Genomic DNA, 14,905 nt, shown 5'->3' with positions numbered 1-14,905 from the left:
AAGTTCTGTTAACGTACAAAAGGAAATACGGACTGTCTTTTGTTTTCCCATTTTATCTCGTTCATTCGCCAACTACGCTCATACAGTCACCTTACTCGCTGTAGTGCATCACGAAGACATCTTTTAGTAGTAGCAGTAGCGTTAGCTGGCGGTTAACAGAGGGACGGTAGGCTACCAATGAATCCTGGACAGGTTGTATCTAGGAGAGCCAAAGCTTCCGTCAACCACACAAATCCGACCTACCGACCCAGCAATGGAAACAAGGTCCTGGCCGAGCGAAACCAGGCGGTGGTACCGGTGGGCGCCTGGGTGGAGGGCGGTCAAGACTTCCTGGAGCATCCATCTGTGAGTGTTTACACTTGGACACTAGCCAATAAGCTAGTGGTGGAAAGTAACTAAGTACATTTACTCAAGTACTGTACTTAAGTACAATTTTGAGATACTTGTACTTTACTTGAGTATTTCCATTTGATGCTACTTTATACTTCCACTCCACTACATTTCAGAGGGAAATATTGTACTTTCTACTCCACTACATTTATTTGACAGCTTTAGTTACTTTTCAGATGGAGATTTGAAACAATGGATAATATAACAAGCTTTTAAAATACAACACATTGTTGAAGATGAAACCAGTGGTTTCCAACCTTTTTGGCTTTTGACGTCTTACAAAAAGCAGTGTGTAGTCGGGGTCACATTTCAGATGTCTATGATAGTGATTTTTCCCTCTAAACCTCACATGGTTTCATTTCAATAAATGTTCAAATGATCCAATATTTCAGCAAAAATCAAAGATTAGAGAAAAAGTCCAAAAACTGAAAACAGATTTGTGTATCAGAACTTTGTTTTTTCTTCTTTCCTCTCCCATTAATCATCTGACCCCTCAGATTTATCTGGTGACCCTTTGGAGGGGCCCGACCCCTAGGTTGGGAACCACTGGACTAAACTAGCTAACTGTATATAAAGTAGTTCAAACTAGCTCCACCTCCAGCAGCTACAACAGTAACATGCTGCTTACACACTGATGCTTCAGTATTAATAATCTAATGATGTCATATATAATAAAATATCAGTCAGAGGGACCAAACCACTACTTTTACTTTAATACTTTAACTGCATTTTGCTGCTAATACTTATGTACTTTTACTTAAGTAGGATTTTTCATGCAGGACTTTTACTTGTAATGGAGTATTTTTACATTGCTGTATTGGTACTTTTACTTAAGTAAAGGATCAGAGTACTTCTTCCACCACTGATGAGAAGTCAGTTAACAATATACTGATTAATGTAAATCATTATTAACATCTTTCTGCGAAGTGTCCATTCATTTCTATGCATTGGTGGTTCAGTGGTAGAATTCTCGCCTGCCATGCGGGGGCGGGAGGCCCGGGTTCAATTCCCGGCCAATGCACTTTTACCTGGTATCAATAAAGTGCTATCTTATCTTATTTTAGTTTAGGTTATCTTAGCTCATCTCATCTCATCCTATCTTACCCCTCTTTGACTCCTCAGGCATTCCTGGCCATTCCTTTGCCATTTGGCCTGGTGGCTTTGTCTTTCTTGAATATTCTTTATCTTATTGCCTTTCATTGTTTTATTGTCTGTAAAGGAACTCAAAAAGTAAAAAGCAATTCCACAAAATAAAAAATGGAGTAGTTAACACACAGGTTTTTGTTTTGTCGAATACCTGTAATTATAGAATGCTTAAATTATTTTACTTGTAAAAGTTTCTTAATGTTGTTCAGGCTGAATTTACTTCTTACAGTCCTTGAAAAAACATTCAAATATTTCTGACCAGTAAGTATTCAACACAGGGCAGAGCCAGAAAAGTTGAGTGACCTGATGGGTTTAATCTGTTTAGTTATTTTTTCTTTGTGTAGTGAAGTCTGTGTAATACTTAATAATATATGTTGAATCAGCTTGGTATTTACATTATGGCTCTCCCACCCTCAGATGGTCATTGGTCACACAAGTAGAATAGGCAGTGACAAACTGGGAGACGAGGTGTTTGGGATCAGGTGGAGTCTTTGGAATGAGTGACACTTAATAATCTTAATAATGACTAGATGCAAACTGCTTGCTTATGTAAAGACCCCCAATAGAAGCCAGTCCCTTTCCCCTCCACACAGGAATACCCCTTCATACCCCTTCATACCTTCAAAACGGTATGAGTGGTTCTGACTTATTGCGGTGTGAATCGATTTGTGCTTTTGAGAGTGTCTGAAGAATAAAACTTTCACCAATCAGCTTATTTGAGGATTCACATTTAGAAAAAAAGGCATAGCTGGTAAGAAAGACTCCTTTACTGACATGACTTCTGACTTTAGCCACAAGAGGGCAGTTTTGGGCAATATTTCACCTGGAACCTCCCACTGCCAGTAAAGAAGAGCACTTGAATTTGCTGCTCGATAATGATGTCTGTGCACAGGGACGCCAAGGCTCCTCATGTCTGTGGGTTTATGCCATTGAGATTTTGATATTCAATGGGTCTAGTATCCCCACACAAAAGGCAAGATAACGGAATCCAACTTGTTAGAGAAAGCAGCTGTTTGATAAATTGGCAGATTTTGAAAGAGGTTAAAGGAATAGTTCACCCAAAAATGAAAACTCTGTCATCATCTACTCACCCTCATGCCAAATGAAACACAGGTGAAATTTGTTAGTCCATATAACACACAGGGAGGTTGCCAGCACAACTTGGTAGCAGCCAAACTGAAGTCAATGGGGACCTGTTCTTTAGAGTTCCAAAACAAAAACAGCCAAACAATCACACTGTGAATAGAAAGACCTATACACCATTATTTGTTGTAAATCAATCAGCTGTAGTTAAGATTTGCACTAAATGATGGTATAAATATACTGTAGGTCTTTTTGGAACTCTGAAGAACTGGTCCCCACTGACTTCAGTTGTTTTGGAGAAGGCTGCTATGGAGTTGTGCTGGCAACCTCCCTGTGTGTTATATGGACAAACTTCACCTGTGTTTCAACTGGCATGAGGGGGAGGAGATGATGAACAATTTTCATTTTTGGGTGAACTATTCCTTTAAAGGATAGGTTCTGCGATTTTGGGCCTATAATTTGTCTCTTACATCCCTGTGGTATTGGACCTGCAGAGAATATCGGCTCCAGAGTCAGCTGTCTGTTGAAATGGCGAGCTCATGTTGCTAGGCCTCTTGCTGCTAACAATGAGTCCAAACAGGGTTTGTCAAAATATCTCCAAATCTACATATCTGCAGATGTAACCCTGCTTACCCTTACCAGAAAATCAAAAACACACAGCAGTGTTATTGGCAATTCAACTCAACTGTCAGTGAAATTGCAGTGGAAGTGGAAAATTTTGAATGATTTTATTTTATTTTGCCTATTTTTGAATAAAAAAATTTATCCTTAAATGTTTTGGGGTGTGCCTAAATTTTTGCTCAATTTAAATTCCATGGTTTTGGAGGTTGGGAGTGCCTATGCCACAGAGTAAATTTAGCCGTGAAAGCCATGAAAAGATTCTAAACTGTATTTCCATGTCTTTACCCAGGCTCTAGCGTCGCTAACTGAGGAGCTACAGGCAGAAAAGAGAAGGGAGAACGAAGAGAGTCTTCGACGGTTTCAAGATGAAGTGCGCCACCGTGTGGCACACCAGGCTCAAGTTGGCAAGAAGAGACAACAGCTTCAAAAACCATACAAAATGGTAAAAATACAACAATGTAGTACTCATAAGATAACAACAAAAAAGCTGCTCAGTCAAGATACACAGACAGAGAGATTGGACACTACCAAGTTGTGCTGGCAACCTCCCTGTGTGTTATATGGACTAACAAATTTCACCTGTGTTTCATTTGGCATGAGGGTGAGTAGATGATGACAGAATTTTCATTTTTGGGTGGACTATTCCTTTAAGATATGACAAATTGGGGATACAATTTGAATGGGAGTGTGCAGAATGAATGAACATGAAATAGACTTATTCCATGCTTCCATAATTCTGGTTGTGAATATTAGCTCAGCTTCAGCATCAAGGAGAAAGTCCACATGCCCAAACAGGTTTCTAACCCCTGATATAGGGTTTAAATCTGACAGTTACACAACCGCTGCTGTCCCTCCTGAACTGACATCCATAATGTAATGCTGTGTTCTCTATCTGTGTGCTCAGGTGGAGTTTGAAAAGAGAATTCTGCAACAGTTTAGGGACACGACCCAGCGTTTGCCTGCTGATGAGGAGCCGATCCCTTCCTCTCGTCCGAGGGAGTCGGACATTTCCAGATTGCATGTTCACGTCCGAGGCTTGGAGGGAGGTGGAGGACACGGGACGATGGAGCAGACGTCTCAGCGGGTGAGAGGACCGACCTGTAGCCAAACTCTTTGCCACTAAAGGCCAGAGTGGACTGCAATTTCAGAATGCGTTTGAGTGAAAACACAAAACACTGCACTGACTTTGGATTTAGCAGTGTGAACAGGCTTGCTGGTGGAACTAGTTGAATTAGGGCTGGGTGGCATGCTGATCTTTAGGGTTTAGTAACTCTTTAAAGGTACCATATTGTGGAAAACGGGATTTCCTTTCCTTTAGAGTTGGAAGTGCTATGTAAACATCGTGAAAATATCAAAACAAACGGTCGCCAACTAAATCCACACAATCCATATTCATAGGCGGATTATGAGACAAAGGGCCCATGGGCACAGATAGCTACTAAGGCCTGTGAAAGACGGCATGTGAACCGGCTCCTTATGGGAGAGAAACTAAATTCTAACAATTACAAAGGAATTACAAGGTGCAAACACATATTATTCTAGGCCTAAAAAACATATTTTAAAGTGCAACATGCCTCTGATTGCCTGTAATGCCCCAAAATCTACTGTATGGCCACACAGCAACTGCATGGTGTGAGTCAGTGGGCCCTACTGACAGATCAGGAGTGGAAAACAACATTTTGGGGTCTTCGTAAACCATGACTTTACATTGAGGCCTTTGGACAATAATGCAGAGCTTTACTGCTAAAGCGCTATAGATAAACTGAGGGGAACGCTCACTGTGACAGAGCCATGTTGACACCTTCAAAACTAATGTTTAGGTTATTATGGGGGAATTTTGGGGCTTTGGTAAATAAATAAATGACAAAGCCCTTCGACTGCAGGGCAGTAAATGTAAAGTTAGTGACAGCATCATCATGTATCAGGCTCTGGCTCAGAGGCCCCCTGAGCTCTTGGGCCCCTGGGCCTGTGCCCGGTTGGCCCATTCAGTAATCCATCCATGTCCATATTAGAAAAGCGAGCCTCCAAACGAGCCGCTTGGACTTCGGTGACTTTGTGGCGTCACAACGGTACGCTCATTATCATTTGTCCACCTACAGCACCATGGCTTTTGTAAGAAATAATAGGCTAACAAAGCATAAAAAAGATAAAAGGTAAGGATTTACCGTTCTGAAACGTGTTGTAGTCTTGGTTGTGGCAGTGGTTTGTTGTCGTCTGTTCTTTCAGATTCAGGATCTGACTCCGACTCAAACATTTATGATTGGATCAAATTACGTTGAGATGTTGTCATGGTTTATTTACCGGAGAGTTTTCCCTGCAGTTAAACCAGAGTTAAACACCTGTGGCTGGCGGAGCTTGTGTCTCACGTTTCACTCTTGAAACGGTTAGCCAACAGAGCAACAGAGGGGTCGTTAATATTAATGAACCTTAAAGACACAGCAACAGAAACAGCCTGTTCTTGGTAAGGCTCAGAGAGATGCTGGAAAATGAACGTGTAAAAATGGATTGAGAGTGTTTTTGGTTCATGACACCACACACACAGCTTAAGACATAAAATAAAACACTGGAAAGTGTAAAATATGGAACCTATAAGCTGTTATGTACCACCTCGAACACCCTAACTTTTAGAGAATCTGGGGTATATCTGGGGTATATTATGCATGGCCATTGGATACTTTTCATTGGCGGTTCTAATGGCATGTTAATCCTCACCCAACTATCTTTGGTCTCCTTTTTGTTCGGCCAAAATAAAAGTGCCCACATGGACATTGTTTTCTCATGTGGATCAACAATTGTGTTGCGTTTCAGTTAGAAATGAACAATTAATCGCAATTTTATCGAAATCGCAATATGGCCTACTGCAATTTTCAAATCGCAGGAGGCGCAATATTTGTTAAAGGTGAAATGTGTCAAAATAGCATTTTAAATGAAATATTGTGGTGCTGCAGAGATGTCCTGGCCTACACATCATATTCTACAGACTTAAGAAAACATCTTTGTTCGGTACAGATCCCCGCAAAAATCACACCATAATCATTTTAATACGTTTTTCAATGAAAATGAGAATAATCATGTAAAAATGATCATTCCCTCTAATATCGCAAATCATATCGCAATTGCAATATCAGTCAAAATAATCGCAATTAGATATTTTTTCAAAATCGTTCAGCCCTAATTTCCGTAGAGTGAATAATGTCCTAAACACTGTAATTCTTTTCAGTTAAGTTTCATTTTGATGCAGTTATACAACTATTTAGTGGTACTGACATTGTTTACATTCTTTGTTCTTGTCGGTCAAAATGACTGTTATTGTGATGCACTGTTTCCATGTATGAGTGATAGAGTGATGTGACAGTGATTAATTGAGATGTCTGTCTCTTGTTATTTTCCAGCCCAGTAAAGGCATGAGACAGGTCAGACACAGACTGGCTGCTTGTCGGATGATCCCAGATGGGGAAATGATATCAGATCTTCCCGGAGGCCAGTGGAACATCTCTCCAACCAGAGAGGTGAGTGTGTCTCATTCTTGTTCCCTATTCAACACATGGTTTCTATAATTGGAGTTTCTTGCTAAGTCAGGGTTGAATAAAAAAATATTTTCCTCTACCCCAAAAGAAATCGCAGGAAGTAGAAGAGGAAGCGGTCCTGGAAAATGAAGAGGAGGAAGAGGGAGATGATTTCCCCTTGACCAGTCAACATGAATGCCCCCTTGTTCAGCACAACACTAAAGAATACCCAGGACACAAAAGTGTCACTTTTCATCACGGTTTGGTCCGTGCACCATGTTGTTTGTAGTGGTCTACTTCTATCTATAAATCTATAATCATTAGCGATGTCAAGCACAACAGTTGTTTGTATTTCACAATTCCAAACCTAGGAAGTTTTATTGTCGGCCTATAAATTCCCTACATTGTAACATTCATTTAAGTTAAGCGTCACCTTTTTTGTCCGATGAATTTTGTCTTGTAACTTCTGACTGTGTGTGTGTCTGTGTTTCAGGTGAGTGGGCAGGCGCTTGACCAATCAGACCCTGATCCTGGCTTCAGGTCAGACTCCAGAGTCCCACGGGTGCTCTGGCCTCTGGGTGACCAAGAGGAAACGAGACAGGTAGACATCAAACCTTTGATATTTTTTTATTTGAATTGAATCACTGACAACCCCCGTAAACACCAAATGTTCTAAGTAGCATTTATCTCTATGCAGCGTCAGTTTCAGTTCCTAATGCATCGCCGTCTGTTCATGGACATTGAGAGAGAGCAAGTGAAGGAGAACAGACGACACGGGAAACACCTGAAGAGGATTGCAAGGTGACATGACCGCGATCATTTGTCATAGGTCTTTCACTTCCTCTTATCAGTATGTCTGTATTTCTAATGAAGGCGTATTATATGTCATTTTAAGAATGCTTTTTCATTGCTGTCGTTACTTGCATGTCTGCAAACACAACTCGCAACTCTGGGTCAATTTAGGTGTTAAAGGGTCTATGTGTAATTTCTCGTCCAATGCTGGCCTCTGTTTTGTGTGTGAAGTAACTTCCCCCGGCGTAAAAATGGGCCGGTCCATTACAATTTGAGCTGTTTGTAAGATTATATACATGCCGAATTTACCAGAACACCCTACAGATTAGTATTAAAGTCTCAAATCATATTTTCCGATGTGTGGTTTTTGCCAACAACCGAGGCAAAAACAATTTGCCAGATTTTGAAAGGACCTTGGCGTGGTAGGAGGGCCTCAAACAACAGCAAAAACATTAGCCTCAGCCCGCTCCTGTGTTTTTGAATGCAGAATTCTCCGCAGTGCGTGGGCCGTGGCTGTTACTTACTACCATTCAGGAACCTCTGCTGATATTTACTAGTCATATTATGCTTCAGTAAAGCAGAAGTATTACACATTTAACCTTTGAATGAGAACATAGACACCAAAATCCATGTTCCATGTTATGCGCCTTAGCCAACTGAGCCACCAGGACACCCCACCTCATAAACACATTAGCATACACTCTGTTGACTGATAGCAGACTGATAGCAGGCCACTAGCATTATCAAAACTGAAAAAAAAATAGCACTTAGTAGTAGAGTAATTTTACATGATATGTGGCCAAGTTTGGCAGTTTTGTGTACATTTATAAAATTAACACGAAATATGAAATAAAAAAATAACATAATGTCTTGAACTAGCAGGTGAAGGTGAAGGTGGTGGGCGATGGGAGAAAGAGTACCATTTTTGCCCTATTCCATTTTTACATCATACAGTCTAACCTGGGAGTGGGTCAAGTTCAATCTCAGGATCTGCATTATAGAAACATAATAAACACTTATCCCATCTGAATGTGCCTCAAGAAAACATAGCAGTTTGGGGATAGTTACAAACTCCATGAGGTCCCCATGTAATGCAAGTCCCATGTGAACTTCGACTTTTGATTAGCAAAGATGTGTTGGTACTGTGAAGTGGGAATTAAAAAAAATGGCCACATCCACTCTTTTCCTGTTGATACATTATCTTCAGAAAACTATTGCAGTATGTCTGCAAATTGCGTGTTTTTATAAAAAGATGGTCTAACTGAAATACTCACTTCAAAATGTCCTTATCTTCACTTAAGGATCAAAACAGAAAAAGAACAGATCCGACTGGAGGAGGAAAGAAAGATGGAGAGCCTGCGGCAGCTCAAAGAGAGCCGACTTAAAATGGAGGAAAGAGAGCTTCTGATTTTGGAGCGACTAAGACTCGAGGAAGAGGAGAGGGTCTTGGAATTGGAGAAGAGAAAACTAAAAAAGAAAGAGAAAGAAGCTACAAGGTAATTTATAGAGATCAATTTGCAAAAGCTAAACTGTCTGTTACCATGTACATCCACAAGAGAATCAGACCGGAATCAGAATGGAACAGAGGTTGTTAAGAAGACAGACATATTATGGAATTTTAAATTACTGAGCCATATCTTATTCACAATCAATCAATCAATAAAGCAGCCTGTAAGGTCAGTTAAATGCTTTTCATTGTTGTATCTACAAGAAAATTCCCCAAATTATAATTAACAGAATAGCCTATAATTGTACATCACAACATATTTTGTTTAATGTGCTGCAAGCTTGTGTAGAAATAAGTAATACATAAAAATCATATTGAAAGGATAGACTGTAAGATGCATCTCTATGTTGTTGCATTAGTCTGTATTATAATTAGTGTGATGTACATCAGAGGAGTATTCCCGAATTACACAGCCAGCTAGGTTATTACAAGTGAAAACTGGCTTGGCGTTACTTCCATGCTTGCCAGCTGTGAACATATTGGCAAATAATATAATACAATCAAATCTTCAATAACAGCTCAGTACTACAACTTAACTAGCCATAACATACACTTAGCCAGGCCAACTAGGGCTGAACAATTAATCGAAATTTTATCGAAATGGCAATATGGCCTACTGCAATTTTCAAATCGCAGGAGGCACAATATTTGTTAAAGGGGAAATGTGTCAAAATACCATTTTAAATGAAATATTGTGGTGCTGCAGAGATGTCCTGGCCTACACATCATATTCTACAGACTTAAGAAAACATCTTTGTTTGGTACAGATCCCCGCAAAAATCACTCCATAATCATTTTAATACGTTTTTCAATGAAAATGAGAATAATGATGTAAAAATGATCATTCCCTCTAATATCGCAAATCATATCGCAATTGCAATATCAGTCAAAATAATCGCAATTAGATATTTTTTCAAAATCGTTCAGCCCTAACGCCAACTAACCGTTACATCCTCAACAAAGGATTAAGCATGCAAAACCTAAATCAAACAGTCTAATGTTATCAGGAAACCAGGGAACTTGAAATGAATCTTTTATTAACTAGCCAAATGCTTCCACAAGCAGTGTGAATTCTAGAGAAATGTGAAATGGAAAAAATAAATCTTCTATTGCAACTGCAGTGAAAACTAGCAGCAGCAGGAGCATCATCTGGCCTATAAATGTTACTACCACAGGCATTTCAGACATGGCAGTTCAGCAAGGACCTAATGAAAAACCTACAGTCTCTTAGACACATCAGCACATGGAAATAATGGCCTTTCTGGTAAACATAAAACATGTCAATAAACCAGGGTATCTGCAGGTCCTTAAAAAGTCTGAATAAGCCTTAAATTATGTAAATGTAAGACCTTAAAAACGACTAAAATGCCTTACAGTAATTATAGATTTTTTTCACCAAGTCATGCAGGTTTATTTTCAATTGTAAGTTTCATGTTGATGCATCTGTAAAATTAGACAGTAGTATTAACAGATTCTTTACATTTTGTGATATTTAGAGAGTTGGAAAAGTAAGACTAACGAATAAAGATAAACACAAATGAATTGTGTAGTTTCGCCAAAAAATGAGCCAGCAGTAGTTTTACAGTTAGTATTACACTACTTTAATACAGGACAGGGTTAGTACATCGTAACAAACATGTTGGACTTCATGTCCCTAAACATTTAATTTCCTTGAATTTCATTAGCTGTGTTCACTCAGAAATAGGCTGGTTATATAACAGATTTAGTTGTCTTTATTTTGGATGTTAAATTGATCTTAAATACAATTTCAGGTAGCATTGAAAAGGTCTTCAAAAAAATCTTAAATATGGCTTTGTGAAACCTGAAGATACCCTGATAAACTGGCTAACTGTAATCCCAGGTTCATTGAGGCTCTGAGAGCTCAGATGAAGGAGCGACTATCTCAGGAGAAGTTGGACCTCCCTCCTCTCTGCTGCTGTGGATCCTCTTTCTGGGACTCCCATCCCGACACTTGTGCTAATAACTGTGTCTTCCACAACAATCCCAAAGGTACACTATATCCTGCTTCCCTCTATACAGAAGATTGAGATGGAGCTTTATTGGAACTGTAGTTGAGACCAATGTTAAAAGGCTATGTTAACGGTAACATTTGTCTTTCCCACAGCGTATACTCAGGCTTTGCATTCAGCATTGTTGAGCTTGGACTTGCAGTAAAGGAGATCGGTGAACTGCGTTGGAAGATAGCCTCGTCTTGCAAGATGGCCACCTTGTTCACAGAATGAATCCCTGAAACCTCTTCACATGAATTCCACCTAAAGCAGGACCTGTTAAAGCAGATGATAGATCCTTAAAACTTCTTGCCATCTGTTTACAGTATCAGATATCACCAATTTGAGCATTATGTTTAAATTTTGCCTGTCCTAATTAAAGAAAAAATCCACTCTAAAAGAACAAAAATGGCTATGATGTATCTTGCATTTCTGGACCAACGTCAGGTTTTGGTGTCAGTCCCTCAGCCCTGATGTTTCACTAAATATTTGGCTAGCTAGCTGTATTTATATTTATATGCTCATACTCCAGCCCTTGATTGAAACAAGTTCACACACAAGTAGAATTGGATGAGGTAGGCTGAGGGAAAGAAATCCTTTGAATACTTGAATACTTCATCCCAATATAACTCCTAGAATACATTGAACATCACAGATTAATGTCGGAGTTGAGTATCAGAGGAGGGATTTTTTCTTTAAGGCTGGTTGGTAAGAATTCATCAGAGGGGCAGTTGATCAGTGGCCCTCTTTTTGTTTTTAAAATCAATGAGCATTTAACTGTAGTCTTATATTATGATTTGATGTTCTGAAGACAGGCCTGAAATTCAAAATCCTGGCATCATTTTTAACTAGTTGAAGTTTTTTGAAGAATTTTTGACTTTTTACCAGAAGGGTTGAGATGTTTCCAACTTTGCAATATTTTTGAATATTTAAATTCCTCAAGTTAGACTTGGTATAAAATGTTCATTCTTAATTACAGCAACAGATTAATTAATGGTAATTCATTGTATTTTTTTTGTAACATATAATATGTAATTTAATCTTTATTGAATTTTATAGAAACGTTTTATTTTTACACAATTAAAATGATTAATGAACTTCAGAATGTCATTGTAAACCAGGGCTTTTGTGAGCTGCTGTTGGACCTGTGTTTCATAAGGGATCTGCTATGACAAGTCATATGAAAGTTCCTCAAAGCTGTGTTTAAAAAACTAAAATTTGTCATTGTAAAATGTAGAGGCTACTTGATTTGTGATAGTTGTTTTCCTGTCAGTAACACAGAACACAGTTACTTCACTGTTTAACCTGAAGCACTGGTAGAGTTCATTTTGGTATTTATCCTTTAACACCATTATTTTCAATGAATTGTTATCTATTGGGTGTTTATTACTGTTTAATTGGTGGGCTGTGATGCAGTTCTGTTAAGACATTTTAATTTGTTTTCCAAACAGCGATGGTCTTTTACTACTGTATTGTTCAAATGCAATCCGCAATTTGTAATCACTGTTTGGGAATTTTGGATTCGGTTCATAAAGCACAGACACGCAGGATGCAAAACACTTGCCTTTTCTCAACTGAACCAAAGAGAGTACAGTAGGATAACTGTACATCTCCAATTTACACATTTGAACAGTTTATTGAAATGTGCAGACCTTAAAGGATAAGGCTGGTGTTTTTTGATGCATTTTATACCGTCAACAAATCCTATGAAAATAACAAAATAGCCATAGAACTCCTGCTTCACATCTATGACACTGTGTCCTTGTATAGGCCTACATAGTGATTTAATGAAGTGACAATCTTTTTACTTTAATGCATTTTGAGGCTGTAATTGTAATTAAATGTAATAAAATATTTGTTCTCCTTTTAGATCTTTGTAAAGATAAAGCAGACCTGCATTTCAAGTTGATGGGCTAAGAGTTCTTAAAATAAAATTTTCATCTACATATCAAAATCTTCTAGAATCTGTGAGTAAGCTATGCCCACAATTTTGATGATTGCATATTTTTATTGTTTATTTGTGCAATTTGGGAAAGACAAAATATGAGCAAATATATACAACGGTACGTGGTATATAAAAAAAACTCTTAGGGCTTGTAGTAAAAACCACCCTATACATTATATAAATTCACATATATATATATACTCTGTCATACAAACACATCCACATATACACTTGCACACACATGAACCAACACACACACAGACACACACCTGCACAGATACAATATGTAACACAAACAAAACAGTAGGAAATTAATCAATAATACATGAACTGACATTACATACAATAATGCCAAAAGAATATATATATACCTAATATAAATAGACAATATATAGGAAGTACATTAAGGTTAAGGTTAACATTAAGGTTGTTCCATTGAAAATTTAGCAAAACTGGTTCTAAAAAAATTGACTAAGTAGATCAGTAGATCGAGTACCATAATAATCAATGTCAGAGTTAATATAGAAGAAGTTATTAAAAGAAATTCTGAGTCAGTTATTGTAAAATTTGAAAACAAATGTACATAGCTGGAAATCATTCATGTGGAATATGATGAGAATCTCCAAGGTATGGAAAAGCAGAGCAATGTGGGAGTTCCAGCTAGAATGAGTAAGCATTCTGACACGTTTCTTAAATAGATTAAAGGATAGACCATAGAATAAGTAATACAAATCCTCCAAAATTTTCTTTGTCGAAACGTCTTTTTATTATACCAGGATTCTTAGCAAATTCTTAGTTATGTGTCTTTATCCAGCTGATCATTAATGATTATACCTACTAACTTAACATAAGAAACATATTCAAGGACATCATTAGCTAAAAATCATTTAGGCACTTTATTTTTTACATTTACATACATTGAGGGATAACTACTTTAACCTACTAATAATAACTGATAATTCAGCAACTATTACAAAAATGGGAATGTGTGTAGCCCAGCCAGACACCATGACGAATGATGAGGTATTGTTGATTATTTATGAATATGTTTCTTCATTAAACTAAATTAGCAGTTAGGTTATTTTAGGGCAGAGGACAATTTGAATAAATAACATGCATTCAAAATTGTTTTGGCGTTGCAGAAATCTGATGTTGTTGAATTATAGTGTATGTGTGTGTGTATGTGAGGAGGTCAAAGAGGTGGGGCAGTGAAGCAGTGGAGGACCTGCGTGGCCATCTGGACTGTACGGACTGGGTTGTTTTTACACTGCTGCCTATAGTCTGGATGAGTACACAGATGCTGTGACTTAATATATCAGGTTCTGTGAGGACTGCTGCATACCAACACGCACCAGGATGAGTTATAACAATAATAAGCCCTGGGCCAGTTGCATAAAGCGTATAGTTTAAGACTAGTCTAAGCCTTAGACTGGTCTTAGATTCTCAGGTTGGAATAGTCTAATTAAGGCTGTCTGTTACTTACAACTGACTTATTGTGAGGTAGGAATGTTAGCCACCTTCCCCCCGGCTAATCTTGAGTTAAGAACTTTGTTGTTATGGCAAGGAGTCTGCCTAACTGTCAGAGTGGGACGTTTAAATACTGAAGCTGTTTCAAACAAGATGCCAAATCTTTGGTTTTTGGGAAGAGTGAAGAAGAGAGCGAGTCTTTGGAGACAGAAACAACACATTAGAGATCTACAACAACCAAGAAGTAGTAGGAACAGGCAAATATACATTTTGATAGCAAGTTTGATTTAAAGTCACATTTAAGTCTAAAACCAGGTCTATCTTTATGCAGCTGGCCCCAGGTTCACAGCAAAACTCAGACGGCTCCATTTAGACAAGGAAGAGGCTTTCAGGAGTGGAGACAAAGACAGGTTTAGATCGGCCAAGTACTCGTTTGGCA

The 14,905-nt window shown here is 38.4% G+C and overlaps 1 protein-coding gene across 1 annotated transcript; it reads left to right on the top strand.

The window, feature by feature from the left end:
• ccdc15 (coiled-coil domain containing 15) lies at positions 1-11,593 on the top strand. The gene is made up of 10 exons (XM_071526350.1): positions 1-345; positions 3,530-3,682; positions 4,145-4,324; positions 6,633-6,749; positions 6,856-7,011; positions 7,240-7,347; positions 7,444-7,547; positions 8,840-9,034; positions 10,907-11,055; positions 11,171-11,593. Exons 1-10 carry the CDS (start codon positions 178-180, stop codon positions 11,218-11,220), a joined length of 1,380 nt encoding a protein of 459 aa, XP_071382451.1. The 5' UTR covers positions 1-177; the 3' UTR covers positions 11,221-11,593.
• Positions 11,594-14,905: the final 3,312 nt, after the last annotated feature.

This window comes from Centroberyx affinis, unplaced genomic scaffold, assembly GCF_046629955.1.
Source record: "Centroberyx affinis isolate AG114_WGS23_722 - 3 ecotype Tasmania unplaced genomic scaffold, CSIRO-AGI_Caff_v1 ptg001406l_1, whole genome shotgun sequence".
Classification (NCBI taxonomy): Eukaryota; Metazoa; Chordata; class Actinopteri; order Beryciformes; family Berycidae; genus Centroberyx; species Centroberyx affinis.
This window is presented reverse-complemented; position numbering and strand designations above follow the sequence as displayed.